Below are 15583 nucleotides of genomic sequence, written 5' to 3'. Positions count from 1 at the left end.
ATATGTCCGCCCCCTCATCCCCGGGATTAACCGAGTGAACCTTCTTTGTACTGCCTCGAGAGCAAGTATGTCTTTTCTTAAGTATGGAGACCAAAACTGTATGCAGTATTCCAGGTGCGGTCTCACCAATACCTTATATAACTGCAGCAATACCTCCTTGTTTTTATATTCTATCCCCCTAGCAATAAAAGCCAACATTCCGTTGGCTTTCTTGATCACCTGCTGCACCTGCATACCAACTTTTTGATTTTCTTGCACTAGGACCCCCAGATCCCTTTGTACTGCAGTACTTTCCAGTCTCTCGCCATTAAGAAAATAACTTGCTCTCTGATTTTTCCTGCCAAAGTGCATAACCTCACATTTTCCAATATTATATTGCATCTGCCAAATCTCCGCCCACTCACCCAGCCTGTCTATATCCCCTTGCAGGTTTTTTATGTCCTCCTCACTCTCTACTTTCCCTCCCATCTTTGTATCATCTGCAAATTTTGATATGTTGCACTCGGTCCCCTCCTCCAAATCGTTAATATAGATTGTAAAGAGTTGGGGACCCAGCACCGACCCCTGTGGAACACCACTGGTTACTGGTTGCCAGTCCGAAAATGAACCATTTATCCCAACTCTCTGCTTCCTGTTTGATAACCAATCCTCCACCCATGCCAGAATATTACCCCCAATCCCGTGATTTTTTATCTTAAGTAATAATCTTTTATGTGGCACCTTGTCGAATGCCTTCTGGAAGTCTAAATACACTACGTCCACTGGTTCCCCTTTATCCACCCTATACGTTATATCCTCGAAGAACTCAAGCAAATTTGTCAGACATGACTTCCCCTTCATAAAGCCATGCTGACTTTGTCCTATTAAATTATGCTTATCTAAATGTTCCGTTACTGTCTCCTTAATAATAGACTCCAAAATTTTACCCACCACAGATGTTAAGCTAACTGGCCTATAATTTCCAGCCTTCTGCCTACTACCCTTTTTAAATAACGGTGTTACATTAGCAGTTTTCCAATCTGCCGGGACCTCTCCTGAGTCCAGGGAATTTTGGAAAACTATCACCAAAGCATCCACAATCCCTACTGCCACTTCCCTCAAGACCCTAGGATGGAAGCCATCAGGTCCAGGGGATTTATCCGCCTTGAGTCCCATTATTTTACTGAGTACCATCTCTTGAGTGATTTTAATCGTATTTAGCTCCTCCCCCCCGAGAGTCCCCTGTTTGTCCAGTGTTGGGATATTCTTAGTGTCCTCTACTGTAAAGACTGAAACAAAATATTTGTTCAGCATTTTTGCCATCTCCATGTTTCCCACCATTAATTTCCCGGTCTCATCCTCTAAGGGACCTATGTTTGCCTTAGCCACCCTTTTTCTTTTTATATAACTATAGAAACTCTTGCTATCTGTTTTTATATTTTTTGCTAATTTATTTTCATAATCTAACTTCCCTTTCTTAATCAATCCTTTAGTTACTTTTTGCTGTCTTTTGAAGAATTCCCAATCTTCTATCCTCCCACTAAGTTTGGCTACCTTATATGTCCTTGTTTTTAGTCGGATACTATCCTTGATTTCTTTACTTAGCCACGGATGGCTGTCATTTCTTTTACACCCTTTTTTCCTCAGTGGAATATATTTATTTTGAAAGTTGTAAAATAACTCCCTAAATGAACACCACTGCTCATGTACCGTCTTACCCTTTAATCTATTTTCCCAGTCCACTCTCCCCCTCTGCCCCTGTACTCTCCCCCTCTGCCCCTGTACTCTCCCCCTCTGCCCCTGTACTCTCCCCCTCTACCCCTGTACTCTCCCCCTCTACCCCTGTACTCTATCCCTCTGCCCCTGTACTCTCCCCCTCTACCCCTGTACTCTATCCCTCTACCCCTGTACTCTATCCCTCTGCCCCTGTACTCTATCCCTCTGCCCCTGTACTCTATCCCTCTGCCCCTGTACTCTATCCCTCTGCCCCTGTACTCTCCCCCTCTGCCCCTGTACTCTCCCCCTCTACCCCTGTACTCTCCCCCTCTACCCCTGTACTCTCCCCCTCTACCCCTGTACTCTCCCCCTCTGCCCCTGTACTCTCCCCCTCTACCCCTGTACTCTCCCCCTCTACCCCTGTACTCTCCCCCTCTACCCCTGTACTCTATCCCTCTGCCCCTGTACTCTATCCCTCTGCCCCTGTACTCTCCCCCTCTGCCCCTGTACTCTACCCCTCTGCCCCTGTACTCTACCCCTCTGCCCCTGTACTCTATCCCTCTGCCCCTGTACTCTATCCCTCTGCCCCTGTACTCTATCCCTCTGCCCCTGTACTCTATCCCTCTGCCCCTGTCCTCTATCCCTCTGCCCCTGTCCTCTATCCCTCTGCCCCTGTCCTCTATCCCTCTGCCCCTGTCCTCTATCCCTCTACCCCTGTACCACTGTGCTCCTATACCCCTGTATCCCTGTACTCCTGTACTGGTGTACTCTTATACTCATTTTCATTTATATTCATGTAACCCAGTACTCCTATCCTTCTTTACACCTGTTGCTCTATATTCTTATACCCCTGTACCCCTATTCTCCAGTACCCCTGTAATCTTTAACTAGACTCCCGTATCCTTATACTCCAGTACCGCTGTACTCTGGCATCCCTGTACTCCAGTATCCCTATACACCTGTACCCCTATACCCCGTATCACTGTACTCCTGCATCCCTATACCCCTCTACTCCGAGACTCCTGTACCCCTATACCCCCTATCCCTTTACTCCTGTATCCCTATACCCCTGTACTCCTATACTCATGTACCCCGTATTTCTCTACCCTGGTTCCCCTGAACCCGTTTCCCTGTACCCCAGTTTACCTGTACTCCAGTCCCCCTGTATCCCAGTTACCCTTTCCCCAGTTTCCCTGTAACTGTTCCCCCGTACCCCAGTCCCCCTGTACCCCAGTCCCCCTGTACTTGTATCCCAGTACTCCAGTTCCTCTGGACCCCAGTTCCCCTGTACCCCATTCCCACACTGCCGTGTACCCCAGTTCCCCTGTACCCCATTACCACACTGCTGTGTACCCCAGTTCCCCTGGACCCCATTACCACAGTTGCTGTGTACCCCAGTTCCCCTGTACCCCATTACCACACTGCTGTGTACCCCAGTTCCCCTGTCCCACAGTTCACATGTACCCCCGCTTTATTGGTTTGCTCACCCCGGGATCTCTGTACCTCTTAAACATCTACAGATTTCATCAGAAAAACTGTTTTCTGAACTTGTTTGCAAACAGACATAATGACCCAAGTCTCTCCTCAGTCAAGAATATAAAACATGGAAACTCGGCCTATCACAGCCGTGCCCCATCCCGTTCCTGATCCGATCCAGCCCTTGGCCAACCTTCACTGGACGGGAATTTACAAAGGGAACCCAGGCTGACCCTGACTCTCCCGAACCCAGTGGTAACATTGCTGACCCACGCTGGCTCAGCACAAACCAGGGATCCAACCTGCACTCCTGTAGGCTGCTGGGGTCAGGAGCTCCCCAGCGTGTCAGTGCAGATTATTCCCACCGATACATTTAACACGACACACGCACACGCCACACAGAGCAGTGTCTGGGTACCTCTCGCCTGGAGCGCTGTGAGGTCCTCTCCAGGATATCGTCACTCGACAAGTCCGAGTCCTCCGACAAACTCAGGTGTTGACGGAGCTGGAGTTCTGGAACAAACAGGAAACGTGTGAAAGTACAATGTAGAGTGATCGGCCAGAGGAAGAGGGTCAGGGACAGGGTCATCAGGAGTGTGTCACGGTCGGGGGGCAGAGTGTCGCGGCGGGGGCGCAGTGTGTAGGTGTGTCGGGGGGCAGTGTGCAGGTGTGGTCGGGGAGCAGTGTGTCGGTGTGTCAGGGAGCAGTGTGTAGGTGTGGTCGGGGAGCAGTGTGCAGGTGTGGTCGGGGAGCAGTGTGCAGGTGTGTCGGGGAGCAGTGTGTAGGTGTGTCGGGGGGCAGTGTGCAGGTGTGTCGGGGAGCAGTGTGCAGGTGTGTCGGGGAGCAGTGTGTAGGTGTGGTCGGGGAGCAGTGTGTAGGTGTGTCGGGGGGCAGTGTGTAGGTGTGTCGGGGAGCAGTGTGCAGGTGTGGTCGGGTGGCAGTGTGCAGGTGTGTCGGGGAGCAGTGTGTAGGTGTGTCGGGAGGCAGTGTGTAGGTGTGTCGGGGAGCTGTGTGTAGGTGTGTCGGGGGGCAGTGTGTAGGTGTGTCGGGGGGCAGTGTGCAGGTGTGTCGGGGAGCAGTGTGCAGGTGTGGTCGGGGAGCAGTGTGCAGGTGTGTCGGGGAGCAGTGTGCAGGTGTGTCGGGGGGCAGTGTGTAGGTGTGTCGGGGAGCAGTGTGTAGGTGTGGTCGGGTGGCAGTGTGCAGGTGTGTCGGGGAGCAGTGTGTCGGTGTGGTCGGGGAGCAGTGTGTCGGTGTGGTCGGGGGGCAGTGTGCAGGTGTGTCGGGGAGCAGTGTGTAGGTGTGGTCGGGGAGCAGTGTGCAGGTGTGTCGGGGAGCAGTGTGTAGGTGTGTCGGTGAGCAGTGTGTCGGTGTGGTCGGGGGGCAGTGCGCAGGTGTGTCGGGGAGTAGTGTGTAGGTGTGGTCAGGGAGCAGTGTGTCGATGTGGTCGGGGAGCAGTGTGTAGGTGTGTCGGGGGGCAGTGTGTAGGTGTGTCGACGGGCAGTGTGTAGGTGTGTCGGGGGGCAATGTGTCGGGGAGCAGTGTGTAGGTGTGTCGGGGAGCAGTGTGCAGGTGTGTCGGGGGGCAGTGTGCAGGTGTGTCGGGGAGCAGTGTGCAGGTGTGTCGGGGAGCAGTGTGTAGGTGTGTCGGGGAGCAGTGTGCAGGTGTGTCGGGGAGCAGTGTGTAGGTGTGTACGGGGGGCAGTGTGTCGGTGTGTCGGGGAGCAGTGTGCAGGTGTGGTTGGGGAGCAGTGTGCAGGTGTGTCGGGGGGCAGTGTGTAGGTGTGTCGGGGGGCAGTGTGTAGGTGTGTCGGGGAGCAGTGTGTAGGTGTGTTGGGGGGCAGTGTGTAGGTGTGTCGGGGGGCAGTGTGTAGGTGTGTCGGGGAGCAGTGTGCAGGTGTGGTTGGGGAGCAGTGTGCAGGTGTGTCGGGGGGCAGTGTGTAGGTGTGTCGGGGGGCAGTGTGTAGGTGTGTCGGGGAGCAGTGTGACGGTGTGGTCGGGGAGCAGTGTGCAGGTGTGTCGGGGGGCAGTGTTCAGGTGTGGTCGTGGAGCAGTGTGTAGGTGTGTCGGGGAGCAGTGTGCAGGTGTGTCGGGGAGCAGTGTGCAGGAGTGTCGGGGAGCAGTGTGCAGGAGTGTCGGGGAGCAGTGTGCAGGAGTGTCGGGGGGCAGTGATCAGGTGTGGTCGGGGAGCAGTGTGTAGGTGTGGTCGGGGGGCAGTGTGCAGGTGTGTCGGGGGGCAGTGTTCAGGTGTGGTCGGGGAGCAGTGTGCAGGTGTGTCGGGGGGCAGTGTGTAGGTGTGTCGGGGAGCAGTGTATTGGTGTGGTCGGGGGGCAGTGTGTAGGTGTGTCGGGGAGCAGTGTGTCGGTGTGGTCGGGGAGCAGTGTGTAGGTGTGTCGGGGAGCAGTGTGTAGGTGTGTCGGGGAGCAGTGTGTCGGTGTGGTCGGGGAGCAGTGTGTAGGTGTGTCGGGGAGCAGTGTGTAGGTGTGGTCGGGGGGCAGTGTGTAGGTGTGTCGGGGAGCAGTGTATTGGTGTGGTCGGGGGGCAGTGTGTAGGTGTGTCGGGGAGCAGTGTATCGCTGTGGTCGGGGGGCAGTGTGAAGGTGTGTCGGGGGGCAGTGTGTAGGTGTGTCGGGGAGCAGTGTGTCGGTGTGGTCGGGGAGCAGTGTGTAGGTGTGTCGGGGAGCAGTGTGTAGGTGTGTCGGGGAGCAGTGTGTAGGTGTGTACGGGTGTCGGTGTGTCGGGGAGCAGTGTGCAGGTGTGGTTGGGGAGCAGTGTGCAGGTGTGTCGGGGAGCAGTGTGTAGGTGTGTCGGGGGGCAGTGTGTAGGTGTGTCGGGGGGCAGTGTGTCGGTGTGGTCGGGGAGCAGTGTGTCGATGTGTCGGGGAGCAGTGTGTAGGTGTGGTCGGGGAGCAGTGTGTCGGTGTGGTCGGGGAGCAGTGTGCAGGTGTGTCGGGGAGCAGTGTGCAGGTGTGTCGGGGAGCAGTGTATCGGTGTGGTCGGGGAGCAGTGTGCAGGTGTGTCGGGGAGCAGTGTGCAGGTGTGGTCGGGGAGCAGTGTGCAGGTGTGTCGGGGGGCAGTGTGTAGGTGTGTCGGGGAGCAGTGTGTCGGTGTGTCGGGGAGCAGTGTGTCGGTGTGTCGGGGAGCAGTGTGTAGGTGTGTCGGGGGGCAGTGTGTAGGTGTGTCGGGGAGCAGTGTGTCGGTGTGTCGGGGAGCAGTGTGTCGGTGTGTCGGGGCACAGTATGTCGGTGTGGTCGGGGAGCAGTGTGTCGGTGTGTCGGGGGGCAATGTGTCGGTGTGTCGGGGAGCAGTGTATCGGTGTGGTCGGGGGGCAGTGTGTAGGTGTGTCGGGGAGCAGTGTTCAGGTGTGTCGGGGAGCAGTGTGTCGGTGTGGCCGGGTAGCTGCGTGTCGGTGTGTCGGGGAGCAGTGTGTAGGTGTGTCGGGGAGCAGTGTGTAGGTGTGTGCGGGGGGCAGCGTGTAGGTGTGTCGGGGAGCAGTGTGCAGGTGTGGTCGGGGAGCAGTGTGCAGGTGTGTCGGGGGGCAGTGTGTAGGTGTGTCGGGGGGCAGTGTGTAGGTGTGTCGGGGGGCAGTGTGCAGGTGTGTACGGGGGGTAGTGTGTAGGTGTGATGGGGAGCAGTGTGCAGGTGTGTCGGGGGGCAGTGTGCAGGTGTGTCGGGGGGCAGTGTGTAGGTGAGTCGGGGAGCAGTGTGCAGGTGTGTACGGGGGGTAGTGTGTAGGTGTGGTCGGGGAGCAGTGTGCAGGTGTGTCGGGGGGCAGTGTGCAGGTGTGTTGGGGGCAGTGTGTAGGTGTGTCAGGGGGCAGTGTGTCGGTGTGGTCGGGGGGCAGTGTGCAGGTGTGTCGGGGGGCAGTGTGTAGGTGTGTCGGGGAGCAGTGTGCAGGTGTGGTCGGGGAGCAGTGTGTCGGTGTGTCGGGGGGCAGTGTGTCGGTGTGTCGGGGAGCAGTGTATCGGTGTGGTCGGGGGGCAGTGTGAAGGTGTGTCGGGGAGCAGTGTTCAGGTGTGTCGGGGAGCAGTGTGTCGGTGTGGTCGGGGAGCTGTGTGTCGGGGAGCAGTGTGTAGGTGTGTCGGGGAGCAGTGTGTAGGTGTGTGCGGGGGGCAGCGTGTAGGTGTGTCGGGGAGCAGTGTGCAGGTGTGGTCGGGGAGCAGTGTGCAGGTGTGTCGGGGGGCAGTGTGTAGGTGTGTCGGGGGGCAGTGTGTAGGTGTGTCGGGGGGCAGTGTGTAGGTGTGTCGGGGGGCAGTGTGTAGGTGTGTACGGGTGTCGGTGTGTCGGGGAGCAGTGTGTAGGTGTGTGCGGGGGGCAGCGTGTAGGTGTGTCGGGGAGCAGTGTGCAGGTGTGGTTGGGGAGCAGTGTGCAGGTGTGTCGGGGAGCAGTGTGTAGGTGTGTGCGGGGGGCAGCGTGTAGGTGTGTCGGGGAGCAGTGTGCAGGTGTGGTTGGGGAGCAGTGTGCAGGTGTGTCGGGGAGCAGTGTGTAGGTGTGTCGGGGGGCAGTGTGTAGGTGTGTCGGGGGGCAGTGTGTAGGTGTGTCGGGGGGCAGTGTGTCGGTGTGGTCGGGGAGCAGTGTGTCGATGTGTCGGGGAGCAGTGTGTCGGTGTGGTCGGGGAGCAGTGTGTAGGTGTGTCGGGGAGCAGTGTGCAGGTGTGTCGGGGGGCAGTGTTCAGGTGTGGTCGTGGAGCAGTGTGCAGGTGTGTCGGGGAGCAGTGTTCAGGTGTGGTCGTGGAGCAGTGTGCAGGTGTGTCGGGGGGCAGTGTGCAGGTGTGTCGGGGAGCAGTGTATCGGTGTGGTCGGGGAGCAGTGTGCAGGTGTGTCGGGGAGCAGTGTGCAGGTGTGGTCGGGGAGCAGTGTGCAGGTGTGTCGGGGGGCAGTGTGTAGGTGTGTCGGGGGGCAGTGTGTAGGTGTGTCGGGGGGCAGTGTGTAGGTGTGTCGGGGAGCAGTGTTCAGGTGTGTCGGGGAGCAGTGTGTCGGTGTGGTCGGGGAGCTGCGTGTCGGTGTGTCGGGGAGCAGTGTGTAGGTGTGTCGGGGAGCAGTGTGTAGGTGTGTGCGGGGGGCAGCGTGTAGGTGTGTCGGGGAGCAGTGTGCAGGTGTGGTCGGGGAGCAGTGTGCAGGTGTGTCGGGGGGCAGTGTGCAGGTGTGGTCGGGGAGCAGTGTGTAGGTGTGTCGGGGGGCAGTGTGTAGGTGTGTCGGGGAGCAGTGTGCAGGTGTGGTCGGGGAGCAGTGTGCAGGTGTGGTCGGGGAGCAGTGTGTAGGTGTGTTGGGGGGCAGTGTGTAGGTGTGTCGGGGGGCAGTGTGTAGGTGTGTCGGGGAGCAGTGTGCAGGTGTGTACGGGGGGTAGTGTGTAGGTGTGATGGGGAGCAGTGTGCAGGTGTGGTCGGGGAGCAGTGTGCAGGTGTGTCGGGGGGCAGTGTGCAGGTGTGTTGGGGGCAGTGTGTCGGTGTGTCGGTGAGCAGTGTGTAGGTGTGTCAGGGGGCAGTGTGTCGGTGTGGTCGGGGGGCAGTGTGCAGGTGTGTCGGGGGGCAGTGTGTAGGTGTGTCGGGGAGCAGTGTGCAGGTGTGGTCGGGGAGCAGTGTGTCGGTGTGTCGGGGGGCAGTGTGTCGGTGTGTCGGGGAGCAGTGTGTCGGTGTGGTCGGGGAGCTGTGTGTAGGTGTGTCGGGGAGCAGTGTGTAGGTGTGTCGGGGGGCAGTGTGTCGGTGTGTCGGGGAGCAGTGTATCGGTGTGGTCGGGGAGCAGTGTGTCGATGTGTCGGGGAGCAGTGTATCGGTGTGGTCGGGGGGCAGTGTGTAGGTGTGTCGGGGGGCAGTGTGTAGGTGTGGTCGGGGAGCAGTGTGTCGGTGTGGTCGGGGAGCTGTGTGTCGGTGTGTCGGGGAGCAGTGTGTAGGTGTGTCGGGGAGCAGTGTGTCGGTGTGTGCGCGGGGCAGCGTGTCGGTGTGTCGGGGAGCAGTGTGCAGGTGTGGTCGGGGAGCAGTGTGCAGGTGTGTCGGGGGGCAGTGTGTAGGTGTGTCGGGGGGCAGTGTGTTGGTGTGTCGGGGGGCAGTGTGTAGGTGTGTCGGGGAGCAGTGTGTAGGTGTGTACGGGGGGCAGTGTGTAGGTGTGATGGGGAGCAGTGTGTCGGTGTGTCGGGGAGCAGTGTGTAGGTGTGTCGGGGAGCAGTGTGTAGGTGTGTGCGGGGGGCAGCGTGTAGGTGTGTCGGGGGGCAGTGTGTCGGTGTGGTCGGGGGGCAGTGTGCAGGTGTGTCGGGGGGCAGTGTGTAGGTGTGTCGGGGAGCAGTGTGTTGGTGTGTCGGGGGGCAGTGTGTCGGTGTGGTCGGGGGGCAGTGTGCAGGTGTGTCGGGGAGCAGTGTGCAGGTGTGTCGGGGAGCAGTGTGTAGGTGTGTCGGGGGGCAGTGTGTAGGTGTGTCGGGGAGCAGTGTGTCGGTGTCGGGGAGCAGTGTGTTGGTGTGTAGGTGTGTCGGGGAGCAGTGTGTGGGTGTGGTCGGGGAGTAGTGTGCAGGTGTGGTCGGGGGGCAGTGTGTCGGTGTGTCAGGGAGCAGTGTGTAGGTGTGTCGGGTCAGTGTCGGTGTGGTCGGGGGGCAGTGTGTCGGTGTGTCGGGGAGCAGTGTGCAGGTGTGGTCGGGGGGCAGTGTGTCGGTGTGTCAGGGAGCAGTGTGTAGGTGTGTCGGGTCAGTGTCGGTGTGGTCGGGGAGCAGTGTGTAGGTGTGTCGGGGGGCAGTGTGCAGGTGTGGTCGGGGGGCAGTGTGTCGGTGTGTCGGGGGGCAGCGTGTCGGTGTGTCGGGGAGCAGTGTGTTGGTGTGTCGGGGGGCAGTGTGCAGGTGTGGTCGTGGGGCAGTGTGTTGGTGTGTCGGGGAGCAGTGTGTAGGTGTGTCGGGGGGCAGTGTGCAGGTGTGGTCGGGGGGCAGTGTGTTGGTGTGTCGGGGAGCAGTGTGTAGGTGTGTCGGGGGGCAGTGTGCAGGTGTGGTCGGGGGGCAGTGTGTTGGTGTGTCGGGGAGCATTGTGTCGGTGTGTCGGGTCAGTGTCGGTGTGGTCGGGGGGCAGTGTGTTGGTGTGTCGGGGAGCAGTGTGTAGATGTGTCGGGTCAGTGTCGGTGTGTCGGGGGGCAGTGTGTCGGTGTGTCGGGGAGCAGTGTGCAGATGTGGTCGGGGGGCAGTGTGTTGGTGTGTCAGGGAGCAGTGTGTAGGTGTGTCGGGGAGCAGTGTGTCGGTGTGTCGGGGGGCAGTGTGTCGGTGTGTCGGGGGGCAGTGTGTAGGTGTGTCAGGGAGCAGTGTGTAGGTGTGTCGGGGAGCAGTGTGTAGGTGTGTCGGGGGGCAGTGTGCAGGTGTGTCGGGGGGCAGTGTGTAGGTGTGTCAGGGAGCAGTGTGCCGGTGTGTCGGGGGGCAGTGTGTCGGTGTGGTCGGGGGGCAGTGTGCAGGTGTGTCGGGGGGCAGTGTGTAGGTGTGCCGGGGAGCAGTGTGTCGGTGTGTCGGGGGGCAGTGTGTACGTGTGTCGGGGGGCATTGTGTTGGTGTGTCGGGGAGCAGTGTGTAGGTGTGTCGGGGGGCAGTGTGCAGGTGTGTCGGGGGGCAGTGTGTAGGTGTGCCGGGGAGCAGTGTGTACGTGTGTCGGGGGGCATTGTGTTGGTGTGTCGGGGAGCAGTGTGTAGGTGTGTCGGGGGGCAGTGTGTCGGTGTGTCGGGGGGCAGTGTGTAGGTTTGGTCGGGGAGCAGTGCGTTCGTGTGTCGGGGAGCAGTGTGCAGGTGTGTCGGGGAGCAGTGTGTTTGTGTGTCGGGGGGCAGTGTGTAGGTGTGTCGGGGGGCAGTGTGTAGGTGTGTCGGGGGGCAGTGTGTAGGTGTGTCGGGGAGCAGTGTGCAGATGTGTCGGGGGGCAGTGTGTAGGTGTGTCACGGGGCAGTGTGTAGGTGTGTCGGGGAGCAGTGTGTTGGTGTGTCGGGGAGCAGTGTGCAGGTGTGGTCGGGGGGCAGTGTGTTGGTGTGTCGGGGAGCAGTGTGTAGGTGTGTCGGGTCAGTGTCGGTGTGGTCGGGGGGCAGTGTGTAGGTGTGTCGGGGGGCAGTGTGTAGGTGTGTCGGGGGGCAGTGTGCAGGTGTGGTCGGGGGGCAGTGTGTCGGTGTGTCGGGGAGCAGTGTGCAGGTGTGGTCGGGGGGCAGTGTGTTGGTGTGTCGGGGAGCAGTGTGTCGGTGTGTCGGGTCAGTGTCGGTGTGTCGTGGGGCAGTGTGTCGGGTTAGTGTCGGTGTGTCGGGTTAGTGTCGGTGTGTCGGGGGGCAGTGTGTCGGGTTAGTGTCGGTGGGCAGTGTGTCGGGTCAGTGTCGGTGTGTCGGGGGTCAGTGTGTCGTTGTGTCGGGGAGCAGTGTGTCGGTGAGTCGGGGGGCAGTGTGTCGGTGTGTCGGGGAGCAGTGTGTAGGTGTGTCGGGGAGCAGTGTGTCGGTGTGTCGGGGAGCAGTGTGTAGGTGTGTCGGGGAGCAGTGTGTCGGTGTGTCGGGGAGCAGTGTGTCGGTGAGTCGGGGGGCAGTGTGCCGGTGTGTCGGGGAGCAGTGTGCAGGTGTGTCGGGGGGCAGTGTGTCGGTGTGTCGGGGAGCAGTGTGTCGGTGTGTCGGGGGGCAGTGTGTCGGTGAGTCGGGGGGCAGTGTGTCGGGGAGCAGTGTGTCGGGGGGCAGTGTGTAGGTGTGTCGGGGAGCAGTGTGTAGGTGTGTCGGGTCAGTGTCGGTGTGGTCGGGGGGCAGTGTGTCGGTGTGTCGGGGAGCAGTGTGTCGGTGTGTCGGGTCAGTGTCGGTGTGGTCGGGGGGCAGTGTGTCGGTGTGGTCAGGGAGCAGTGTGTTGGTGTGTCGGGGAGCAGTGTGTAGGTGTGTCGGGGAGCAGTGTGTCGGTGTGGTCGGGGGGCAGTGTGCAGGTGTGTCGGGGGGCAATGTGCAGGTGTGTCGGGGGGCAGTGTGTCGGGTTAGTGTCGGTGTGTCGGGGGCAGTGTGTCGGGTTAGTGTCGGTGTGTCGGGGGTCAGTGTGTCGGGTTAGTGTCGGTGTGTCGGGGGTCAGTGTGTCGGGTTAGTGTCGGTGTGTCGGGAGGCAGGGTGTCGGGTTAGTGCAGGTGTGTCGGGGGGCAGTGTGTCGGTGTGTCGGGGAGCAGTGTGCCGGTGTGTCGGGGGGCAGTGTGTAGGTGTGGTCGGGGGGCAGTGTGTTGGTGTGTCGGGGAGCATTGTGCAGGTGTGTCGGGTCAGTGTCGGTGTGGTCGGGGGGCAGTGTGTAGGTGTGTCGGGGGGCAGTGTGTCGGTGTGTCGGGGGGCAGTGTGTCGGTGTGTCGGGGAGCAGTGTGCAGGTGTGGTCGGGGGGCAGTGTGTCGGTGTGTCGGGTCAGTGTCGGTGTGTCGGGGGGCAGTGTGTCGGTGTGTCGGGTCAGTGTCGGTGTGTCGGGGGGCAGTGTGTCGGGTTAGTGTCGGGGGCAGTGTGTCGGGTTAGTGTCGGTGTGTCGGGGGCAGTGTGTCGGGTTAGTGTCGGTGTGTCGGGGGCAGTGTGTCGGGTTAGTGTCGGTGTGTCGGGGGGCAGTGTGTCGGGTCAGTGTCGGTGTGTCGGGGGGCAGTGTGTCGGGTCAGTGTCGGTGTGTCGGGGGCAGTGAGTCGGGTTAGTGTCGGTGTGTCGGGGGGCAGTGTGTCGGGTCAGTGTCGGTGTGTCGGGGGTCAGTGTGTCGGGTTAGTGCAGGTGTGTCGGGGGGCAGTGTGTCGGTGTGTCGGGGAGCAGTGTGTAGGTGAGTCGGGGGGCAGTGTGCAGGTGTGTCGGGGAACAGTGTGCAGGTGTGTCGGGGGGCAGTGTGTCGGTGAGTCGGGGGGCAGTGTGTCGGTGTGTCGGGGAGCAGTGTGTCGGGGAGCAGTGTGCAGGTGTGTCGGGGGGCAGTGTGTCGGTGTGTCGGGGAGCAGTGTGTCGGTGTGTCGGGTCAGTGTCGGTGTGTCGGGGGGCAGTGTGTCGGGTTAGTGTCGGTGTGTCGGGGGGCAGTGTGTCGGGTCAGTGTCGGTGTGTCGGGGGGCAGTGTGTCGGGTCAGTGTCGGTGTGTCGGGGGGCAGTGTGTCGCATTAGTGTCGGTGTGTCAGGTGGCAGTGTGTCTGGTCAGTGTCGGTGTGTCGGGGGGCAGTGTGTCGGGTGAGTGTCGGTGTGTCGGGGGGCAGTGTGTCGCGTTAGTGTCGGTGTGTCAGGTGGCAGTGTGTCTGGTCAGTGTCGGTGTGTCGGGGGGCAGTGTGTCGGGTTAGTGTCGGTGTGTCGGGGGGCAGTGTGTCGGGTCAGTGTCGGTGTGTCGGGGGGCAGTGTGTCGGGTCAGTGTCGGTGTGTCGGGGGGCAGTGTGTCGGGTCAGTGTCGGTGTGTCGGGGGTAGTGTGTCGGGTTAGTGTCGGTGTGTCGGGTTAGTGTCGGTGTGTCAGGGGTCAGTGTGTCGGGTGAGTGTCGGTGTGTCAGGGGTCAGTGTGTCGGGTTAATGTCGGTGTGTCGGGGGGCAGTGTGTCGGGTTAGTGTCGGTGTGTCGGGGGCAGTGTGTCGGGTCAGTGTCGGTGTGTCGGGGGGCAGTGTGTCGGGTCAGTGTCGGTGTGTCGGGGGGCAGTGTGTCGGGTCAGTGTCGGTGTGTCGGGGGCAGTGTGTCCGGTCAGTGTCGGTGTGTCGGGGGCAGTGTGTCCGGTCAGTGTCGGTGTGTCGGGGGTCAGTGTGTCGGTTTAGTGTCGGTGTGTCAGGTGGCAGTGTGTCGGGTCAGTGTCGGTGTGTCGGGGGTCAGTGTGTCGGTTTAGTGTCGGTGTGTCAGGGGGGCAGTGTGTCGGGTCAGTGTCGGTGTGTCGGGGGTAGTGTGTCGGGTTAGTGTCGGTGTGTCGGGGGGCAGTGTGTCGTGTCAGTGTCGGGGGGCAGTGTGTCGCGTTAGTGTCAGTGTGTCAGGGGTCAGTGTGTCGGGGGGCAGTGTGTCGGGTCAGTGTCGGTGTGTCGGGGGGCAGTGTGTCGCGTTAGTGTCAGTGTGTCAGGGGTCAGTGTGTCGGGGGGCAGTGTGTCGGGTCAGTGTCGGTGTGTCGGGGGGCAGTGTGTCGGGTCAGTGTCGGTGTGTCGGGGGTAGTGTGTCGGGGGGTAGTGTGTCGGGTTAGTGTCGGTGTGTTGGGGGTCAGTGTGTCGGGGGGCAGTGTGTCGGGTTAGTGTCGGTGTGTCGGGGGGCAGTGTGTCGGGTTAGTGTCGGTGTGTCGGGGGGCAGTGTGTCGGGTCAGTGTCGGTGTGTCGGGGGGCAGTGTGTCGGGTTAGTGTCGGTGTGTCAGGGGTCAGTGTGTCGGGTTAGTGTCGGTGTGTCGGGGGGCAGTGTGTCGGGTTAGTGTCGGTGTGTCAGGGGTCAGTGTGTCGGGTCAGTGTCGGTGTGTCGGGGGGCAGTGTGTCGGGTTAGTGTCGGTGTGTCGGGTTAGTGTCGGTGTGTCGGGGGCAGTGTGTCGGGTTCGTGTCGGTGTGTCGGGTTAGTGTCGGTGTGTCGGGGGTCGGTGTGTCGGGTCAGTGTCGGTGTGTCGGGTTAGTGTCGGTGTGTCGGGTCAGTGTCGGTGTGTCGGGTTAGTGTCGGTGTGTCGGGGGCAGTGTGTCGGGTTAGTGTCGGTGTGTCGGGTTAGTGTCGGTGTGTCGGGGGCAGTGTGTCGGGTCAGTGTCGGTGTGTCGGGTCAGTGTCGGTGTGTCGGGTCAGTGTCGGTGTGTCGGGTTCGTGTCGGTGTGTCGGGTCAGTGTAGGTGTGTCGGGGGCAGTGTGTCGGGTCAGTGTCGGTGTGTCGGGTCAGTGTCGGTGTGTCGGGTCAGTGTCGGTGTGTCGGGTTCGTGTCGGTGTGTCGGGTCAGTGTAGGTGTGTCGGGGGCAGTGTGTCGGGTCAGTGTCGGTGTGTCGGGGGTCGGTGTGTCGGGTCAGTGTAGGTGTGTCGGGGGCAGTGTGTCGGGTTCGTGTCGGTGTGTCAGGGGGCAGTGTGTCGGGTCAGTGTCGGTGTGTCGGGGGGCAGTGTGTCGGGTTAGTGTCGGTGTGTTGGGGGTCAGTGTGTCGGTTTAGTGTCGGTGTGTCGGGGGGCAGTGTGTCGGGTTAGTGTCGGTGTGTCGGGTTAGTGTCGGTGTGTGAGGGGGCAGTGTGTCGGGTTAGTGTCGGGGGGCAGTGTGTCGCGTTAGTGTCAGTGTGTCAGGGGTCAGTGTGTCGGGGGGCAGTGTGTCGGGTCAGTGTCGGTGTGTCGGGGGTAGTGTGTCGGGTTAATGTCAGTGTGTCGGGGGTAGTGTGTCGGGTTAGTGTCGGTGTGTCGGGTTAGTGTCGGTGTGTCGGGGGCAGTGTGTCGGGTCAGTGTCGGTGTGTCGGGTCAGTGTCGGTGTGTCGGGTCAGTGTCGGTGTGTCGGGGGCAGTGTGTCGGGTCAGTGTCGGTGTGTCGGGTCAGTGTCGGTGTGTCGGGGGCAGTGTGTCGGGTCAGT

At 60.7% G+C, this 15583-nt stretch overlaps 1 protein-coding gene across 2 annotated transcripts in view; it reads right to left on the bottom strand.

The window, feature by feature from the left end:
* LOC137334896 (F-actin-monooxygenase MICAL3-like) overlaps window positions 1–15583 on the bottom strand; it is a 354266-nt gene that overhangs the window by 167121 nt on the left and 171562 nt on the right. For both annotated transcript variants that reach the window (XM_067999976.1, XM_067999977.1), the window contains exon 4: window positions 3590–3684. In XM_067999976.1, coding sequence (XP_067856077.1) covers window positions 3590–3684 — 95 coding nt within the window. The remainder of the gene's footprint in view (window positions 1–3589; window positions 3685–15583) is intronic.

The sequence above is a fragment of the Heptranchias perlo genome, chromosome 18 (assembly GCF_035084215.1).
Source record: "Heptranchias perlo isolate sHepPer1 chromosome 18, sHepPer1.hap1, whole genome shotgun sequence".
NCBI classification, from domain to species: domain Eukaryota; kingdom Metazoa; phylum Chordata; class Chondrichthyes; order Hexanchiformes; family Hexanchidae; genus Heptranchias; species Heptranchias perlo.
The sequence above is the reverse complement of the archived record's forward strand: the minus strand, read 5'-3'. Positions and strand labels throughout refer to the sequence as shown.